The following is a 23,161-nucleotide window of genomic DNA, read 5'->3' on the forward strand; positions in this document are numbered from 1 at the left end:
ACATGTACATTCACTCCTGATGGACTGTCGATTCATTATTATACATCCGCTCCTGATGAACTGTGGATTCATCATTATACATGTACATTCACTCCTGATGAACTGTCGATTCATCATTATACATGTACATTCACTTCTGGTGAACTGTCGATTCATCATTATACATGTACATTCATTCCTGATGAACTGTCGATTCATCATTATACATCCACTCCTGATGAACTGTCGATTCATCATTGTACATGTACATTCACTCCTGATGAACTGTCGATTCATCATTATACATCCACTCCTGATGAACTGTCGATTCATCATTATACATCCACTCCTGATGAACTGTTGATTCATCATTATACATGTACATTCACTCCTGATGAACTGTGGATTCATCATTATACATCCACTCCTGATGAACTGTCGATTCATCATTATACATGTACATCCACTCCTGATGAACTGTGGATTCATCATTATACATGTACATTCACTCCTGATGAACTGTCGATTCATCATTATACATCCACTCCTAATGAAATGTGGATTCATCATTATACATGTACATTCACTCCTGATGGACTGTCGATTCATTATTATACATCCGCTCCTGATGAACTGTGGATTCATCATTATACATGTACATTCACTCCTGATGAACTGTCGATTCATCATTATACATGTACATTCACTTCTGGTGAACTGTCGATTCATCATTATACATGTACATTCATTCCTGATGAACTGTCGATTCATCATTATACATCCACTCCTGATGAACTGTCGATTCATCATTGTACATGTACATTCACTCCTGATGAACTGTCGATTCATCATTATACATCCACTCCTGATGAACTGTCGATTCATCATTATACATCCACTCCTGATGAACTGTTGATTCATCATTATACATGTACATTCACTCCTGATGAACTGTGGATTCATCATTATACATCCACTCCTGATGAACTGTCGATTCATCATTATACATGTACATCCACTCCTGATGAACTGTGGATTCATCATTATACATGTGCATTCACTCCTGATGAACTGTGGATTCATCATTATACATCCACTCCTGATGAACTGTGGATTCATCATTATACATGTACATTCACTCCCGATGAACTGTGGATTCATCATTATACATCCACTCCTGATGAACTGTCGATTCATCATTATACATGTACATCCACTCCTGATGTACTGTGGATTCATTATTATACATGTACATTCACTCCTGATGAACTGTTGATTCATCATTATACATCCACTCCTAGTGAACTGTTGATTCATCATTATACATGTACATTCACTCCCGATGAACTGTCGATTCATCATTATACATCCACTTCTGATGAACAATGGATTCATCATTATACATCCAGTCCTGGTGAACTGCTGATTTTCTACATCCACTTCTGATGATAAATTGATTCATCATTTGGAGACTATAAGATTCTGGCGGCCGTTTCACTAACCGATCGTAGATCGTAAGCGTACGATTACGTTTAAGATCATTTGACTCGCACGTATACGAGCATTTCACGAAACCTATCGTAGTCGTAACACTTACGATTGCGATTTATGTCTGATTTTCTAGAACTCTTTTCTCTATGGAGGTAGATTTAAAATTAATCCTACCATGGAAAGAAATGTCCATTCATTATGTTCTCATGGTTTAAAACATATCCTTATCGTCTGCAGTAACCCATGTAAGTTGTCAACAAAAATAATGGAAATTTTGAGCCCGATCTCTAGTGTAACGATAGGATAATTTTATTGACTTTCATGTAACTAAAAGTTTGGAAAAAATGATATAAGAAATAACATAAAAGATTTACATTTTAGAGTTTTAAAGGCCAAGTAAACTATGTTCAAAGGATTAAAAAAAAAAGAAGAAAATGAAATGATATTGATAAAAAAAAAGATAATAGAATGAAAATGATATTGCACTCAAGTGTACGAAATTTTATCCTGCATCAAACCATGGATATATATATATATATGTATATATATACATACCTATTATAAGACTTCAGCCGACGCAAAATATTTATCGACCACCGTTAGGCAGACGTATAAATTAGGCAGACGTTTTTAAGTCTGCCCAATTTTCTACTTGTAAAATGAAATTATGTATTTAACTTTTGAGTAAAATGTGTTTTCTTTCCTTAAATTTAGAATCTAAACTTTACATTTCGGGCAAAAAGATTTCATTTTATTCATAAAAGTGTAAATTCTAGAGTTGTTAAAAACTAGCGTGTATTATTTTGGCAATATACGTTTCACGACTTGTGTAGACATTTTTCAAATGGGCATCACAAACGAAAGCGGAAATATATTTAAATTTCGTTTGATTTTTTCCTTTTTCTGAACCACTAGGTGTCAGATTATCTAGATTAATATTTTTAAAGATGGTATTTAAAAAATTTTAATTTTCCAACACCGTGATTTTTTTGTTGCGTTCTGTTTTGCTGTCATGTTACGGAAATGAACTTCGGGAACCTTCGGAGACACCCGGAAAGGATCCAGCGTCTGCGAAGATGTTGTCACGTGTAAGTAAATTTTTCTTATTTTGGTTTCAAAAATGATTTCAAGGCACATTTCTCGCAAAGTATATATTGTTAGGTTTTAGGCTATTACAATTTCCCCTACGAGTACGAGTAACCGCGTTGGTTTTCTTCACTGGGCAGCGAAAGAAGGGTCTACCGTCTCCGAGTCTCGATCTCGTCACGCCATGACACACGACTAGGACAATATTTGTCGCGTCGTTTACTATGGTTTAGCATTGTTATAAAGGTTTTCTAGGATATAGAGAATCCCAAAAATGTGTTGTCATTATGCCCTGCACTTAGCGACACAATGCAGGAGACGCCGTGCAGTTTGCAATGCAATGTGCATTGTCCTTATTTTGATTGTGTACGTATTGCACCACAGGAACCGGTAGTTTTGTCTGCAATAATTGTAGGGTCTATATTATACCACCCCATTATGTTCCCTACTATTATTACTACAGACTAAATGACTGGTCCCTGTCAAAGGCGCATCTTTCAAAGATATTGCACTATTGTAAACAATGGAGGAAATTCGAAAGATATAACTACATGTATTTCTCACCAATTTATGTTGTCCCTTTTTACGTTTTTCATTTTCATGTTTTAGGAATCTTAGCTAAATGTGTCATTACCACATAATACTAATTTATCCACGTTTTAAAAATATCTTGTCCCACAGGGATTGAAGCTAACTTTTTATGTCACCAGTCCAGTCGGACTGATGGGGTATAATTTCAACCAGTCCGCAGAAAATTTTACCAGTCCAACAGAGTTTTCCAGAAATAATTAAACATATTTCATTAATGTTATTAAAATGAAATTAAACTCAATATGTCTCAGATAATATTGTAACACTTAAAGGACACATCTCGTGTTTTCAAAGTATACAGAATTATATGCATTTTGTCTTTCTTATGCTTATAGAAATTAATTGTAATAGTTCGTTCGCTGAAGTATTGCGATAATTAGCCACAATACGGACTTAAATCTAAGCCCCGATTTCAAAAAGCCTAGTTAATTAGATAGGTAGTCACGTGGTACAGTGACGTCATATGCGACCTTCGTCGATCAACTTGTTGTAAAAGTAGTGTTAGATATTTTTAAAAACTCGGGTTTTAGGGGCCTAATTTATTTACCATGGATAACATTTATTTCGATGTTGACAAATTTCCAGAGTCTTATATCTTTTAGCCACCAGTGCATACAAATAGCGACCCAAATGTAGCGAGAAAAGCGAGTATGAAATCTGCATAAATTTGCGAGTAAATAATGTTTACATCGGATCCCTGTCTAAACACAATTTGGTAATGCCATTTCTGTAAACAACTGTAATTAGCGTTGTTGCTTTTCTAAAATAAACAGTGCAATTATTATTAAATTTATTTTTGGAGAAGTTAGATAGGCTTAAATTATGATACGATTATGTATCATTGACAACTAGGCCTACTGTCACGGGTGCATTTCGAAAAAGAAAAAATAATAATAATGATCAAACTTATTGTGAAAATCACAATACTTTTAAATTATTTTATTAAAGCAATTTTATTAGGCCTAATTATTATTTTTTGTTATCAACACGTTGTTACGTAGGAAGTGGGAGCGCGGCGTGCTGTTGTTGTAAACACGTACGCGTTCCTTAAAAAAATGAAAGCATTATAATTCAGTTCAAAGTCGGGAAATATTATATTTTATTATTTATAATTGAAAGTTCAATTATTTTTAAATTTCTTTTTTAAAACTACCAGTTGGTAGACACTGCTAGCAAAGTTCTGCCTATGTTGTTACAAGGTGAAGGTCAGTTGGTGCGAGTGTGTATTGAATTCGAGAGCAGAACGGAAAGCATATGTCGTAGGCCTATATGTAATAGTGCGTAGCTTCGATAGAACCACTTTCTCGCAGTTTATCTACGTATTTGTCCAAGTGCTTGTTAGAAAAAGTACAGGGACAAATTTTACTGGGGGGTTTTATGGCAAAGTCGTTGTGCCGACAAAAAATATTCACGTCTTGTCCCTCGAAAATTGATAAAAATACAGTCCAAATCCTCTCTACTGACAGCAAGTACATCCTTAAACGGCACAAAACACCCTAATGCAATGTTATTTACAAGCTTTTAATGTGATAATTGTTTGTTTGTCAATGAAATCTAATCTGTTTATGAAATGGCTATCAACTGTTTTCAAATCTTCTCGCTCGAGGTCGCATATGACGTCACAGATAATGGCGCGTAAAATATCGAAGAAAATATGCATATCGCAAGATTTGAATTTCATCGCTTTCAAACTCGAAAACTACGCAAACTGTTTCATTTAAAACACATGTAAAGTAGTTTTAGGCATGAAATGAATTAATTTTGCTGAAAAAATTAAAAAGTTTAAAAACATGCGATGTGTCCTTTAAATGTGGGATTTATATTTATGAATCAGATTCGTCTGATATCTACAGATCAAAGCATGCCAAATGTGTGTATAAAATTTCATAAGTATATTTTCCAAAATGATGCTTTAGAAAATAAACCAGTCCCATCGGACTGACTAGAACAAATGTCAGTCAGTCTGCCAGACTTTTAACCAGTCACAGACTGGCGGGCATATGTTAATTTCGAGCCCTGGTCCCACTGATTCAATATTGAATTGCCGATATGGTTCCTGTGACTGCATATGCTTTTCTATAACTTTCTACTAAGATATTAAGTTTTTGATAATTTCTTCTGTGGAAAAATTGTTTAATTTTGGGACATAAAAAGTGATGTACCTCTTGCCAAACGTGCCAATTACATGACATCTGTCATGTTTTTCATAATTCCTGTGGAAAACCAGGTTAGAATAGGTCCTCAGTACCCCTTGCTTGTCGTAAGAGTTGACTAAATGGGTCCTTCAGACAAGTCCGCAAACACAGAGGCCCCGTGTCACAGCATGTGTGGCACATTAAAGCTCAAAGGGCGTAAGCACCAAGCATAGGCCTTTAAATACTGCAGCCCTTTACCGCAATGGTGATGCATGTCTCCATATGAGTGAAAAATTCTTGAGGGGGGCATTAAACATATACAATTAATCTTCAAGGAGTAGGAGTAATTATTGCTCTTAGAGATTTATAAAAGAAAACAAATCATGTAATAAGAATTTATGACATTTTTTTTTCTGCATCCGAAATGAATGCATGTTATGATGTACACATATTTTTTATTGTTTTAGAGGAGGAAAGTGTCGATTGGGTTAAGACTGATCTGTACAAAAGTGGCTTTTCTGTTGGACACATTTCTAAATACAATGGTAAGCATATTGAGTTCCTATAATTGATAATAGATAGTAAATGATTAAAATATACCATTCTGATTTATTTTAACACTGGGTACATGCATGGGTTTTTAGTGAATGATATAATGAATTATATATTTATTCTAGAGTGATACAAAATGCAATCAAAACATGACCTATAATAATCTATCTATTGATTATATTATGGATATCATGAACTATTTAGTATTGTTATAATAAATTACCTAGATTTAGAAAGAAGTAAAGTGTACAAATATGGGTTGCATTAAAATGCACTCTAAATCCAGTGGAGATGTAGGCTTAATTAGACTAGAGTTCTAAGGGTTTAATGGTCCACTGATTTGTTTATTTTATCTACTTTAAATCCCTGTTGAACTAGAAAGGTTTTCAAATATTTGAAACGATGTCACGATGGGTTTTTTTTGTGTGTGCCTTTTAACTTTCTTGTAAACATGGTAAAATGAACTGTCATATACTGTAAGGGTCGACCTGTGATCATTTACATTTTGATTAATCATATAATGTCGATTTGAAACAAATTGCAGAAGAAATATGAATTAGCATCTCAAATTACATTAGGAACATCCTGAGGTATAGGTATGTGCATGTAACCATCCCAAAATCATTGTGTCCATGACTGTTCAAAATCTGCCTTTATAAAATTCCATGTGCAATCTTTGAAATATTGGATCAGATAACTGATGCTATCACAATCATAAGAAATGATGAACTGTTTTAATTTTTTCTTGTTATAATTAAAATTCAAAGAAATTTTATCTGTTTTTAAAGATTTTCTTTTCATGAATTATATGGATTCATTTTTAAAATAAGGCACATTTCATTTCTTATTTGCTATACTATTTCTTGAAGCTTATTATTGTTTACATATTATGTTGGATAAACATAGTGAAGGAAAGTAGAAAGATTTCAGCAACATTTGAATAAAAACTGTAGGAGTAGATAAGAATGTTTAAAAAAGATCTTCCATAATTTGTGATTGGTTTTTATCCAACAAGTTGTTTGTTTTTATTTTTTGACCTTGTGAAGGCTTCAGGATAGAAAACACATGTACAATATCCAGCAGCAGTCAATCGGGCTGCTCACCGATGGCCTGATAGCCCAGTTGGTAAAGGGCGATAACTCCTATCCTGGCATTCCTTTACTGTATGTCTTATACAAAGATTCCCCTAATATCAACTATCAGTTTATACATACCATATGTGTCCTATTGAGCACCCCGGGTGCTTAGAAAATTGAAAGGGGGGGGGGGGGGTTATTTAGTACTCTATGCTGAAATATTCCCATTAAATATACACATAAATTTTATTTCATTTTTTTAACACTAATAATTAATCCATTCTTGTCTATATTAAAATATACAGTAGTAGCTATTACTTTCAATTTCACTTGGTACCGTTTGTGTCAAAGACTAATACCACGTACATTTTACTAAACTTTCGGTTTCACTTTCGTAGCACAACTATGGCCGAGTATGAATATAGTTATGGGATTTCGTGTTTACAGGGATATCTATAATCTGGGATCCATTCCAGGGAGAAACTCTTGAAAAAAATAGAAATTAACAATCCTATGCATAAATATGCGATTGCTGTTGTAAAGGACGGTGCAGTAGTTGGACACATGCCTCGAAAAATAAGTAAAGTTGTAGCATTCTTTTTAACAACATGGGGGGGGGGGGGGGGGCTTTGAAATGCATTGTAAAGGGGAAACTATCATTACTCCTAAGATACCGGTATTGGTGAACTAGAGATACCATGTATTATGAAATTCAGTGCGGAACAAAGAGATTGCTAGAAAGATTAAAAACTCTGTTATCAAAAAGGTGAGTAGTACTGTATTTCAAAGGAGGGGGGGGGGGGGGCGCTTAATTTTTGAGAGTTGAAAAAAGGCCCTGGGGTGTTTTTAGGGGTAGGGGCACTCAATAGGTCAAATATTTATAAATAAACTGTTTTTCTATACTGTTGACATTAAAAATTTGTCATTTTAATACATTTTTCTCATGTTTTATTACTCTGCTTTACGAAAATGTGTGGTTTTCTGATGTTGACCTATACTTCTGTTCTTATATGTTTGACATCTTAAAAAAAGTGGCAACATATACATTTGCTTTGGTTATTAATAAAATCGAACTATACCGAGTGGAAATTAATACAGTGTTTCCAATTTCAACCATTAGTATTGATGAGTCGCATAAGGGTAGAGCTACCTTGAATCTGCATAAATGGTATTAAACATGCAGTATGCAGGTATACATTCCACTGATTTATTGTTCAGTGTTCAGGTTGTGATTGCTGACTTTATGTTTTCCTAGTGTGTGTTTTACATAAAATCTTGTCTAAAGTATGCATGTACTTGCAGAAAAATTAATTTAAAACAACCCGTTTTATAATAGTTAACAAACACACACATGTACATAGCCGGGCCTCCAAAAATGGAAAATGCAGATGCTTGGATATGTTTTGGTAGATGATTGAAATGGAATTCAAAAATAAAATGTTGATAAATATAAAAAAAAATTATTGGCTAAGAAAAAGTGACAATGTTGAAAGTACTAAGGGCACAAACAGCATCTGTGTACATGTGTGTGTACAAATGTATACTGTCCTCCTAAGAGGGGTAACATATATACATGTAAATTAAAATGGAGAATATGACATGGAGACAAAGACAAAAAGGACTTTAAATCTTGTGTGTTTTGGGGGATTGTAGCCAAAACTCTTGCATATCCAGGGTGTGACATTTACTTTTTTGAGCACTCGACCAGTCGGCTACTTCAAATGATTTTTACTAGACCTGACTTTATATCCACTAGCCCTGACAAACTTTCCAGAAAAAAACCCTGATAGTTTGAACTTTCTCCATATTTTAAAAATACTTCATTTAAATGACAAACGTTAAGTTTGAACCAAAACGTCTCAAAAATATCTTAAGTCTCGTCACACGTCATTCAATATTTGATTTTCAAACACGTTTTCTGTTTCTTTAAATTCTACCCGGCACGGGTATTCTTTAGTCTATTTAGTATAAAATGACCTCAACCGGCTTTTTATTATTTTATATTTCATAAGCCCTGCTTTGTTTCTTCCTAACCTTTTCTTTTTTCTCCTGGGACGTCTTTCCTTGAGGACGAGAAGTTGTATTTAATGCCTCGTTCACACGGATGCGCATCAAATTTTACTTCGCATCAAATATCGAATTAAATAGCGTTCACACTGCGGTAATATTTAATGCGAAGTAAACTAATGCGCATTAAAGTTGTATGCATCTCTATTAAAGGGTGCGCGAAAAAGAATAGACTATGTTATTGAAAATTATTTTTATAGATATTTTAATGAATATTGTGTAAATTATCATTTTGCTTAGTTTTTCGTACAAAACTGACATTAGTATATATAGCTGACCATGGGTATGATGCATGTGACCCAAATTTGCCATTACGCATGCGTGTACATTTAATGCGAATTAGCTTCGCTTAGCGTTCACACGGAGCTAATGCGAAGTAAATTTAATTCGCATTAAATCGCGATGTCAATTTTAATTCGAAGTAATCTAATGCGCATTAAAATCTCCGTGTGAACACGATTCAGATTTAATTCGCATTAACTTACGTTTAATGCGAATTAAATTCTTCGTGTGAATGAGGCATAAATATAGAGACATTCCCACACATATGTCAACACCGATAAATGTTTATTACGTAATTTATTAACTTGATAAACACTTTATTATAGTCAATTCAAATAAACTGTTTAAAATCAACATCGAGTAGATGTCGTAAAACATCACTACCGACCGCTACTTATTTATTAGAACTTAAAATAGATTATTCCATCACATGGTTCAAGATTGCTTGCAAACTCTTTACAGTTATTTTCTTTTAGTTAAGAATAAAATATCATACGGTTTAAAGTAAAGTTTCTTGTTTAGTTTTTAACACAACCAGTCGGACTAGTAAATCGACATTTTACTCGACCGGACCTATCATTTAGTAGACTCGGTCGGTCGGACGTGCCTTAGTGTCAAACCCTGATATCATCGCAACATTACTGTGTTAAAATGCATTATGTACATGTATGTGTTTGATGTGTAAAATTTTGTCTCTAGGAGAAACAATCCTGCACATCATTTGTGGAAATGGAAGAGTTAGAGGCAGAACAGGTAGGGAACATAATTTTTATCTAAGATTATATATCACCATCACATTGCAACAGTCTCTTTGAAATCAATCAGAAGTGACAATTGGGGATCAATGACAAGTCTACCTAAAGTAGAAAATGTATATACATGTATATATGCATATATATTATAAGCATGTATGTTTTGGAAGATGAAATATATGGCATTGAAAAAATATGTTGATGATATTAAGTAAAATAGTATTGTTCCTTTGGTTGCCGCTTAGAAAAAGTTACAATGTTGAAAGTGCCAAGGACACAAGGGGTGTCTGTAATTGTATGTGTGCAAGTGTATATTGTCCTCCTAAGTGGGGTAACATATATACATATAAAATAAAATGAGGTCCTCCTAAGATGGGTAACGTATAAGATAAAGTGGAGAATATGACACAGAGACAAAAACTAAAAGAACTTTTAATTAAATCTTGTATGTTTTAGGAGATTGTGGCCAAAGCTCTTGCTTATCATTGTACCATTAGGCCAAAATAAAAATATTGTTTGTTTCCCCTCGCCCGACCGAGTCTGAAAATTCACACCGACCCATAAATTTTTATTACGCCATTCTGGTGAAGTTTTTTTTTTTTTAATTTTAAGAAAATTTCAAGGTCGTTTCTGTTGCAGATCAGTATTTTATAATGACGAAAATTTTCTATATCTTCTTTGGTTTCGATCCAAAATTAAAAATTAATAATACGAATACAGGAGGTGCTCTGGTCCGAAATCTAGAAATTTTGCCGCCTCCCACTGGAGGCGGCATTCTCTGGCTGATTTCAAATACTTACAAGCTAAATTCAATTTTAAGCTCATAACTAATCAATAAAACGATTCTTCTTGTACTTACTAATATCGATTTTATGGGTTCTTTCATCACACAAACAGTCTCTTGAAAACATTTTATCAAACTGTCGAGCTTTGTTTTGAGTCCCGAGACTCGTTTGCTCAAATGGCAGTGAAAATTCGGTTGACTACAATTGTTGGCTTCTGTTTAATATCGAATTTTGGATTGATATTTTCTTTTAATCGATATTAATAAGTACAAGAATCATGATTGTTTTATTGATTAATTACAAGTGAGTTTAACATTGAATTCGGCTCACAATTCGGTATAGTGATCTGCAAGATCGAGATGGAGAAATGTTGTCTATACGAGAAGCGAGGAAACAAGAGAATTCGGGGCATCCAGTGTGCAAGTTGTGTTCTTCAGTAGGGGAAAGTGTTGATATTTCGGACGGATGCGATATTTTTGACAGTCAATCAGAAGCATTCTCAATTTAACTTATTTCTGAACTAATGCTATATTTATGTTCTCCAAACAAAGTTTGGGAACATATTGTTTTTACTCTGTTTCTTATTATTATTATTATTCTTTTTCTCCGGTTCTTTTTTGTCCGGTAGTGTTCTCAGAAACTACAAAAGGGATCGATATGAAACTTTCCAGGATGATAGTATAGCGTTTGTAGATGTGCATAGTGATAGTCATTTTGTTTGCACGTGCATGCACGCGCGCGCACGTGCATTCCAATTTTGGTACAAAAAAAAGAAAATCAGAATATTGAAGGAAGCGATATAAAACCTAAATAGGATGATAGTATATCATTTGTACATATGAAAAATAATAGTTATTTTGCCAGCACGCGCACGCATGCGCGTGCACGCGCATTACAAAATTTGTACGCTAACTTTGGAATCAGTCTAACTTTTTTGTTGTTCATTGAAATGGCTTGAAATTCATATCATAGGTAGATATTGAGACCCTTAACTGATTTACATGGTCAAAATTACCAATTTGCACGCGCATGCACGTGCGCTTCATTTTGATTGGATAATGCTAAAACGTTTGTAACTATCTTATTTATGAAGCGAATGAGATGATATTCACAGCATATGTAGACAATATGTGTATCTATATGTTGGTGTAACAAAAAATGCCAACGCACACGCGCATGCGCGTGCAACGTTTTTTAAATGTTCAATTTTTAAAGGACGATAACGTTTTTGTTTTTTATCAAATTCTATTCATATTAGGGGTTTAGATGTATCTTGGTACTCCTTACAAATTGCTGTGGTTAGAATTACTGCTCAGCACGTGCATGCACGTGTGCTGATTTCTGATTGGACGATTTTAAAATCGCTATAACTTCCTTATATTTGGTGGAAACGTTATGAAATTCATACTGTGGGTATATGATACAAATGCCTGTTGAACGACATCAACAAAAATTCGGAATCATACACGCGTGCGCGTGTATGTACGTGCAACGCTTTCTTTCATTTCTTGGTACTGAAATGACCATATTGAACGTACTACATGTAATTAAAGGCTAAAATAAAATGATTTTTTCCTATAGATTCACAAGGACATCACTTTTTAATTGGGGGAGGTTTGGGGAACATCTGTAACGGTCCCCGTTACAATTAGAACTAGTTACAAACTGGAAAACACCTAATTATATGCACATGTGTAACTCAGCTCTGATTGGTTGATGTCAGCATCCATTTTGTTTGATCGGCAAAATCAAGTCCCGTTGAAACGTTTTCTGGTAAACTAGATCTACCGATATCATTTAAAAATATAATCAAAATCACTATCATATATAAATTAAGATAATGTGCAAAAAACAAAAGCATAAAATGTCAGTGAACCATAAATAAAAGACAGCAACCGAGTTTACCAATTTTATAACACCATGTGTTCAAAACTAACACCATTGTCCATAGTTGCAACATTCTCCCTAACTTTATTTAAGTGTTAGTATGTGGCATAAATAGCAGAGAAAATTCTGATGAAACCCAATGTTTGTCAAATCAACCAATATGTATACATGTAGTCCAATGCCTAAGTTTAGTGGTAAGATAATGAGCATTTCCAAAATACATGAAGTACTGTCCGAAATATCGACACCTTCCCTAATTGCAAAATGTGGAAATCAAAGCAGAATCTACGCGAGAACTGACTATACGAGTTTGATGAGGAAACATGGATGATGTGCTTCACGACGTTTGGTATCGGGCATTGTTAATGGTTATGGGAATTTCATAATAAATAAAATTCTGCTAGCTTAAAAAAAAAACTTTTTACCTACCTACCGACCTTCCTCTGAAATTTAGGGTCGGGAGAGGGGAAACAAACACATTTTTAAATGTGGCCTTACTGTGTTAAAACCTGTATTATTATACCCCAGTATGAGAATTCTATGCAACGCGTAATCTGATTGGTCTAGACGGTCACATGCCAGGGATAACAAAACTTCATATCTCCCTCTCAAACATCATATCTCCCTATCATATTTACCGCTTGGGCAGCCTCGTGCATTTTCCATAAAGTTAATGTCAAAGACGACGAAATGTATTGTGACGTCACAATAAGTCCGAGTCATTCTACTTCCATAATTCGTAAGGCACAAAATATGCGGGTCTCTGATACACAGTTAAATCGCCTGGTTTTGGTTGATACAAAAACAAGCAAGTAAATCAGCATTCAAGGAGAATGGTAAAACAAAAACTGGTTATCATATCACTCTATTTCGCAGTTTGTACCATCTAATTCGTTGAGACGCGGTGTTAACGTTAGGGCAATCTCAGCTACATACATGTACAATGTATAGATGAGCGGACTCCAATCTCAAATGCAATTTTGTGGTCTTGCTTTGTTTCGGTATAATAAACAATTTATTGCATGAATGTTCGGGAGATATGAAGATTTATTCACCCAAGAAAAATCATATTCCCCTCGGGCGTTGCCCTCGGGGAATAGGATTTTTCTTGGGTGAATAAATCTTCATATCTCCCTCACTATCATGCAATAAATGTATAATATGCATTATGTACATGTATGTGTTTGATGTGTAAAATTTTGTTTCTAGGAGGAACAATCATGAACATCATTAGTTGAAATGGGAGAGTTAGAGGCAGAACAGGTAGGGAACATAATTTACATCTAAGGTTATATATCACATATCACCATTACATCACAACAGTCTGCTTGAAATGAATATTTTAAAAATTAAAAAAAATCAAGGAGAATAACCATATAAAGTTCAAAGACTAATTCCAGTTATTAGTCCCCTACCGGTTTATAAAACGAAAGTCAAGTGGATTTTAGGTTTCCTCTCTGTCCTTCTCTCTGTCAATCAGTCTGTCCCATTGGTTTTCCAGATATTTTTGCATAATGCTTGTGAGAATTCATTGAAACTTGTAGTGCAGTAACTACAGATTGAGTTCAAGTTTCATATCTTTTGATGCATAAGTGTGAAAGAAATTAATTTTTATATTGTTATGTCTTTGTATTGATCGAGATTGGGATGTGTTCCAATGGAAGGGCTGTAAAAGTAGGACAACTGAATAGATCGAGGCTGGGGTTGTGTAAATAATATTTTAATTAATTCCACATTTCAAATTCATTAATCGCAAAAGGGAAATATCAATAACTAGTGATCCTAATTGTTTGCGAACAATTAGAGGGTTTCCCACCTTCTACCGGTTTTTCAGTAGTGTTCAAATGCTAAACAATTTGATTTGGATAGAAAAGAAATTCAAATTTGCCGCCTTGAGTGTTGAAGTGTTGGAGATTGAGGCCTTGGTTTCGCACGATAGTACCGGTCAAATATTTGAAAAAAAAGGGGTGTGGGTGTTGGATAGCCGGCACATATCGGGTAAAAGTGTAATAGGACTTGTGCAGGTGTTTGGGGGTGACTTTAGACCTGTTAGATATGATATTTGGAGGTGTAAAGAAACCGGAAGTGACATTTTCAGAGATTACACATGTAGTGCTGACACTCTGCTCATGCATGCTGGGACTATGAGCCTCATGTTGAAAAGATGGTAGGAGTCTGTGCACTTTACCGTGTGTGTAATGGATTGTGGAATTTGATATACAGTTTGTAATTGCTCATCCTATGTGTTCTAATTCATGGAGAAAATGTCTTTCAGTCATTTCACCCAAGGAGGCATGCATATGGATTTAGGCTGTGAAAAAGAACCCCAAACAAAATGGCGGCTGGTGAATTAAAAAAAGTTTCTGAGTGTATGATCTGAACGGAGAATAGGAATACTGCATCCCATCTGACCCTGCAGGTAAGTGTTTATTTGTTTACAATGACAGTCGGGATGGAATGTCAGTGAGTTCAACTGTCGAGTAAAGTTGCATCATCATTATCATAAAAAAACCAACAACTGAACTTAGTCTTTATGTTGATGCAGGCAGACATTGATGGAATCTGGCACATGTTTTTTCATGAATGCAAATGGAAATATTTGATTTACAAGACAGTCAAGAAATGGAGAAAATGGGTGTAGGTCAGATGTGTATGTGTAGGTCAGATTAGCTAGAATCCTGTTGTTGGGCATGTGACCGGTCAAAATGGTGTAAACAGCTGATCTAACATACATATCACTTGAAGGGTGGGGGATTTCTTCCTTTGGGACGACAGTCGTGATGTGTGGGTTTGCCTTGCTTGTGGAGACTGGCCCCTTGATGTGTGGCCTTGACCTTTGACATTGGCCCACGTTCAAGGTCAAACCTCGAAAACTCCATGAGAGGGAAAGCTTGACCTTGACCTCATTTTGAAGGTCAGAGAGGTCACGGGGCTTTGCACAAGTGGTTCCGCGTCTAACTAGATCTGTGAAAAAGTTGTGGGCTCGAATGACAATGTCAGAGACTTTTGGGGGCGAGAATCGTGCTTCAGGGTTCTCGGTTTCCCTCGGTCAACTTCTCTGTGCGAAAGTTTTATTGTGAATTCGTCGAGGAAGGTCTCGCATCTCCACGACTTTCGGTCTAGTAGGAGTAGCGATAACAGGGTTTTCAATGTGAGTCGCCGACATTCGCAGTGTGGTCAAAGTTTTAGAGTTGTAATTCATGATATCGAGACCTATCGAAAATTCCTTGCTGACCCATGTGATATTTCGTTGCTATGTGAAGTGGGAAAAAGGGTGTAAAAAGTGCCATTTTCTCGCCATTCTGGATGACCTTTTACCTTGACCTACTTTTCAAGGTCAAGGTCACCCAACCCATTTCAGTGTGTTCCGTCTCTCTACGACGAATACTTTAGGAGTCGTCAATTTTTTTAGGTATAAATCGTGAAACATAGGGGGGCATTAACTCCTTTTAACGGTCAGCTAATCCCTTCATTTAAAGTTCTTCGATTCTACTAATTGACCTGTAAAGGTTTCATCCTCCTATCATTTACGGTTAAAAAGTAGTAACGATAACAATGATTTCTGCCAAAGGTCAGATAACTCCATAAGGGGCCAAAGTTCCATGACGCAGGTTGAAATGTATTAGTTTCTCAAGAAGTGCTATATCATGAACTTTAAAGTTTTTCGATAAGTCTGAAGACGAAAAAAGTTTTTGAAGGCAGGAAAATAATAAACAGAACAATAACAATAGGACTTTCCACAGAAAGATGGAAAGCCCTAAAAATATGAATGAAATCTGTTAATCACACAAGTATTTTTCTGTACTCGGTGAGAGAGGTCTGAAAATTATAGAGTTTTGAATAAGATTATTTCATTCCTGAAAAAAAAAACTATACGAGACAACTGTATGAACTGTGAAATATCAAACTATTATACTAATATTCAATACTGGTATTAAACATGGTAGCATGTAGGGGTGCAACGATACGCTTGCCTCATGATACGATACATTGTATGATACAGACTTGACAATACAATACGTATCATGATACTTTTAACATGCTACAAGTGTATCAATATGAATGATAACTAATGAACAATTACACTGGTTTTAGTATCATTTAATTGCACGTTACTGTTACAACTGCATGTCCAAAATGCTCCCATATTTGGGATTAATGGTTCACAGGGCGAGAAATATTTCACTGGCACCACATTTTTCCATTTCCGGAAACCATCTTTATTTGGACAGGGTGTATTATGGTAACCATCGTCCGTTTGTCTGTCTAGACCTTTTGGGCAAGATACATACTGAACCGTAACATCTAGGATTTTGCAACTTGGTACATTTGATCACCATAATGAGAGGAAGATGCCTAACATTTTTCAAGGTCAGAAATCAAAGGTTAAGGTCGTAGTATCACTAAGTAGGAAAACTTTGTGGGCAAGATACAGACCAAACCATAAATTCCAGGATATTGCAACTTAGTACATTCGATCACCATGATGAGAAGAAGATGTCTATTGTTTTTATACCCCCCGCAACAAGTTGTGGGGGGTATACTGGAATCGGGTTGTCCGTCTGTCTGTCCGTCCGTCCGTCTGTACACGCAATGGTTTCTGGGCTCTAAAGCATTATCCTTTCCACCTACCGTCACCATATCATATGTATGGACTACCCATGGGATGAAGATGTTCCCTATCGATTTTGGGGTTAAAAGGTCAAAGGTCAAGCGCACTGGACATCGAAGTAGCAATATGGTTTCCGGGCTCTAAAGCGTTATCCTTTCCACCTACAGTCACCATATCATACATATGGACTACCCATGGGATGAAGATGTTCCCTATCGATTTTGGGGTCAAAAGGTCAAAGGTCAAGCGCACTGGACATCGAAGTAGCAATATGGTTTCCGGGCTCTAAAGCGTTATCCTTTCCACCTACAGTCACCATATCATACATATGGACTACCCATGGGATGAAGATGTTCCCTATCGATTTTGGGGTCAAAAGGTCAAAGGTCACACACACTGGACATCGAAGTAGCAATATGGTTCGGTTTGTCATGCCATTTGTTTTTACACTCAGAAAAGAGGTAGTGTATACCTATTACCAACACCCTTTGGGAGATTGGGGTAAGCGGGGGGTATTCGTAGTGAGCATTGCTCACAGTACCTCTTGTTCAAGGTCAAGTTCACAGTATCACTTAGTAGGAAAACCTTGTAGGCAGTATACAAACTGAACTGTTGGGGCTAAGACTGTCAAACTTGGTACACATACACCTTTTGCCAAGTGGAGAATATCGATTGTTTCTCAAGATCAAAGGTCAAGATAGTAGTAGCAGGATAAAGACTGAACCATTGGAGCTGGTACCATCAAACTTGGTACACATACACTTTATGCCAAATAAAAATATTACATAGAGAGTACTTGATTGATCTGTTTTTATGATGCAAAGAAAGTATGTCACACTCTGACATTAATTGCTGATACTACTTGAAGCCATGTTCTACAAATCATAGTGTAAGGAAACACCTTATATTAGCTTTTCACGGGCATATTATGTACCATTGGTGGTACTCTTGTTACAACATACATGTAATCTTAAAGCCAAATTGGACAGTTCAAATTAATCCAGATCGAGAATACCAAACTGCGGTATAGTGTAAAATATCGTGAATCAAACCGTTGCATAATATTTCAGTGATATACCGTGTCTTGGTTAATCGTTGCACCCTTTGTGACATGATACCAATGTATTTAGTCACAGTTCAAGGGAGGGGGGATGTATTCCTCTGTTCATGAGTTGAAATCAATCTAACGTTGCATTTCCAGTACTATCCACCGCTACTATATCAAGTGAGCAGCTAATGAATCGATCTTTGCATACATGTACTAATAACAAAGTTTAATATTGTATGTGATAATTTAACGCAATCTCAGGAAAACAGGGGGGGGGGGGCAGAAACGTGTGGGGGAAGGTGGGGCTACATGTTACTGCATGTATATGTACATTTCTGGAGAAATATTTATAAATAATTTATTGTGATTAATTATATCATTTCATAGCGGTCGGTTATTATGACTCAAGAAAATCTTATAAAGTAAATATCCATACAAGTGCATACAGTGTAGGAAATATACTTTTTCTTTTGTTTTTATCTCTGCTACCAAACATCAGAAATTTAATCCAATAACTCATGTTTTAGTACAAGGATATTCACTTGCAACATTCTGAAAAATAATTTTTAAACCAGGCATATATTTTTATATCAGAAATGAGTCGTCTTTAGTGATCACTAATTTGTATACAAGAGTTTCCCAAGTGACGTATAATTTTCGTAACTTCTTTTTCTGAAGAGTTCCAAAATTTTCTAGTTCTGATATCCCATATTTACCTTTTAATAACATATAGATTATGTAATGTAGTTATATCAATTCAGATTTCGGGAAAGTCATCTTTTTGAAAGTGCTAAGCATATTGTACAGACACTTAGGTGTGATAAATGTAGTACATGTATATAATATTACAGGAAGAAAGACCTCTGGCAAAGACAAGAACAAAGGAGGGAGAACATTTCTGGAAATTTATGAAATCTTCAGTGTGTTTGGACACAGGAGCTATGATATCCATTCTGGTTGCCTCGGGATCGATTCTTGTGAATATAGAAAAGTGGAAATTCAAATGTTGGTTATTTTACACTTTAAAAGTGCTTACTGCTTAGTCCAATATCTTGATTAATCTAGTCTTTTATGATTTTTCAGGCAAATTAAATCTCCAACACATGTATACATTTTTGATAAATTACCCCAAGGACCCTATATTTTTTCAAAAGCAATATATATCTGAAGTAAATAAAACCATTTTTGTTGGGTCACACAATGAATAGAAATGTAGTGCTTATATCATGGAATTTCTGTAAACAGATATCTTTTACAGTTTTTAGCTCACCTTAGCCAAAACCTCAAGTAAGCTTTTCTGATCAAAATTTGTCCGTTGTATGTCGTCGTCATGAACTTTTCACGTTTTTAACTTCTTCTTAAGAACCGTTGGCCAATTTCAACCAAACTTGTCACAAAGCATCCTTGGGTGAAGGGCTTTTAAGTTTGTTCAAATTAAGGGCCATGTCCCGTTCAAAGGGAAGATAATCACAAAAATGCAAAAATAGGGTGGGGTCATTTAAAAACCTTCTTGTAAAGAACCACTGGACCGGACCAGAAAAGCTGAAATTTACATGAAAGTTTCCTGATATAGTGCAGATTCAAGTTTGTTCAAATCATGGCCCCCGGGCATTGGATGGGGCCACAATAGGGGATTAAAGTTTTACATACTGATATATAGGATGACTCTTTAAAAATCTTCTTCTCAAGAACTACTGAGCCAGAAAAGCTGAGATTTACATGAATGCTATCTGACAATGCAAATTCAAGACTGTTCAAATCATGGCCCCTAGGGTATGATGGGGTCACAATAGGGGGATCAAAGTTTTACATGCAAATATATAGGAAAAATGTTTAAAATTGTTCTTCTCAAGAACAACTGGGCCAGAAAATCTTAGATTTACATGAAAGCTTCCTGACATAATGCAGATTCAAGTTTGTTCAAATCATGGCCCCTGGGGGTATGATGGGGCCACAATAGGGAATCAAAGTTTTACATACAAATATATAGGAAAAATATTTTAAAATCTTCTCAAGAACCACTCAGCCAGAAAAGCTGATATTTACATGTAAGCTTCCTGGCATAATGCAGATTCAAGTTTATTCAAATCATGCCCCCTGGGGGTATGATGGGGCCACAATAGGGGATCAATGTTTTACATGCAAATATACAGGAACAATCTTTAAAAGCTTCTTCTCAAGAACCACTGGACCAGAAAAGCTGAAATTTACATGAAAGCTTCCTGACATAATGTAGATTCAGGTTTGTTCAAATCATGGCCCCTGGGGGTATGATGGGGCCACAGTAGGGAATCAAAGTTTTACATACAAATATATAGGAAAAATATTTTAAAATCTTCTTCTCAAGAACCACTCAGCCAGAAAAGCTGATATTTACATGTAAACTTCCTGACATAATGCAGATTCAAGTTTGTTCAAATCATGGTCCCCGGGGGTTTGATGGGACCACAATAGGGAATCAAAGTTTTACATACATATATATAGGAACGATCTTTAAAAGTCTTCTTCTCAAGAACCACTGGACCAGAAAAGCTGAGATTTACATGAAAGCTTTCTGATATAATGCAGATTTAAGTTTCTTCACAGGAAAAATCTTTAAAAATCTTCTCAAGAACCACTGGACCAGAAAAGCTGAAATTTATATGAAAGCTTCCTGACATAAAGCAGATTCAAGTTTGTTCAAATCATGGCCCCTGGGTGTTGGATGGGGCCACAATAGGGTATCAAAGTTTTACATACTAATACATAAGGAAAATCTTCTTCTCAAGAACCACTCAGCCAGAAAAGCTGATATTTACATGAAAGCTCTCTGACATATATTTCAGTTTGTTAAAATAATGGCCCCCAGGGGTAGGATGGGGTCACAAGGGGGATCAAAGTTTTACTCACAAATATATAGGGAAAATCTTTAAATATGAGCTAAGATGACTAAGGTGAGTGATGTGACCCTTGGGCCTCTTGTTTAAAGCCTTTCATAATTACCAAATTTAAAAAATGGTCTGAAACTGGAAGGTACAAACGAATCCATTACCATTTTGAATATTCATAACCTAGTATGTTCTGTTGACATGTTTTGTTTAGAATTTTGTTCAGAGAAATGTAATTCAAATGATCACAAAATATACACTGTCATTGGTTTTGGTATACATATAAAAGGTAAATCCTAGTTTGCCATGTTCATAATATATGTCATGCAATAAGACTAAGTGCTCTGTTGTTTAAACTGTGTATTGTTATAGGATTTTCGTTTAGTGTTTATGACTATCTCATGTGAGCATTACTGCCTATGATATTTTCTCTTTCAATATAATTTTTTTGAAAATATGTTGATAAATGACCACTACAGTTTAATTCATATGTATACTATCTGAGTTCAGAATGTTCTCTTGTGTTTTGTCTTATTGAGATGATATATTGTGCTCTTTGACTTTATGATGCTGCTTTAAGGCATAATTGTTGCACCTATAGTGTATTCATTTTCAAATGTATTGAAATATAATGTTTGATAATAATGAGGCAATGCTATACTTGTTAGGGTAGTAATGCACCGGTAATTCAAATGTACATTGATGTCTTACCCGATTGTTTTTATTTTGTTACAATTTTGGTTTTTGATAAGAATTTTAGGTCACATAGGTAATCTCTGGTGACCTGTCTTCTGAGTAAATTCAGGTAACAATTGAACATTTTGTAAGAAAAACGTATGCATAGTCGGATAGAGGAGGAAGGCCTTTACTAAAAATGTAGATGTTGTAATCCATGGGGTAGGGTTTCTGACTCTGGGGTAAGACCAAACTTGGTATACATAGTGAATATGTGTTAAAGGCATAGGATCTATCTTTTTTCCCAAAAATGACATCACAATATTTTGCAAGAAAAACTCCAAAAAACAAATTTGTAGTATTAATTATGAGTTATCTATAGCTGCAGCGCTTTGAAATTTAAGTCATTTTGACGTTTTAGCCCTATTTAAAAATTTTGTCAGGAGGACAATATATTAAACTGGTACCCCACTGATTGGTGGCTACACACAAACAAGAGATGCGAAATCAACAAGGGTACCAGTTTAGGCAAATGAGAACAGGGAATTATTTTGTAATTACTATCGTTATCCAATGTGTTTGTAAACATACTGAAGAACTTTGTGTGATTTTCTAGTTAATATGATCTTAAATTTCGCCACCTTTTTGGAACATGCAACATTTCACCAATATCTTAGACCCTATGCCTTTAAGGTAATTCCACCCCTGTAGAATTATAGGTTCAATCTTATATTTGATTAATGGTTATCTTAGTAACTAATAAAAATGATAAGATAAGTATGTTGCAGCATTGATAAAAAGATTTATCAATTAGCACGCATATACCTGTTATTGATGTCAGAAAATTACAATTTTCCTTAAATACATTTCATTATCACAAAAACTTGTTAAAACGATATAATGGTATTCATAACAATTTCATGAAACTGTTTCTTAAAAAAAAATATACAAATATGTTTGTGAAAAGTAAAGGAAATCTATGCATAAAAAATTGATAAATAATTTAATGAAAAAGGAGTTATTACCCTTGGATTCGGTATTTCGAAACTCATACGTGAGTTTTGAAATATTTTATGGTTAACAAGATTATTTACAATAACTATTGAAAAAGACTTCAACAAAATTTATGTTCCCATCATGCATAAATCTTATCAAATCATTGACTTTGCGAAAGCTTATGACATCACAGGAGAGTGGAAATACGTTACACAATTATAAAATATCTTTTTTAAAGGTTGATATTAACATGAAACTAAATTAATATGTGGTAGTCCTT

At 35.0% G+C, this 23,161-nt stretch overlaps 1 protein-coding gene across 8 annotated transcripts in view; it reads left to right on the plus strand.

Annotated features, from left to right (window-relative positions):
• Positions 1-2,048: 2,048 nt before the first annotated feature.
• Positions 2,049-23,161, plus strand: part of LOC125674350 (uncharacterized) — a 21,761-nt gene continuing 648 nt past the window's right edge. The window contains exons 1-6 of one of the 8 annotated variants that reach the window (XR_008801344.1): positions 2,055-2,558; positions 5,750-5,827; positions 9,959-10,012; positions 13,893-13,946; positions 14,959-15,102; positions 19,195-23,161. The exon at positions 19,195-23,161 is cut by the window's right edge and continues 648 nt beyond it. Coding sequence is in view for 2 of the 8 variants with exons in the window: in XM_056159295.1 (XP_056015270.1) it covers positions 14,528-14,850; positions 14,959-15,037 (402 nt within the window). In the remaining 6 variants the exon portion in view is untranslated. Of the gene's footprint in view, positions 2,923-2,991; positions 3,110-5,749; positions 5,828-7,363; positions 7,491-9,958; positions 10,013-13,892; positions 13,947-14,505; positions 14,851-14,958; positions 15,104-19,194 lie in introns of those variants that run through there. The other 7 variants (XR_008801345.1, XR_008801346.1, XR_008801348.1 and 4 more) reach the window with 7 other exon arrangements.

Source organism: Ostrea edulis, chromosome 3, assembly GCF_947568905.1.
Source record: "Ostrea edulis chromosome 3, xbOstEdul1.1, whole genome shotgun sequence".
In the NCBI taxonomy this organism is placed as follows: Eukaryota; Metazoa; Mollusca; class Bivalvia; order Ostreida; family Ostreidae; genus Ostrea; species Ostrea edulis.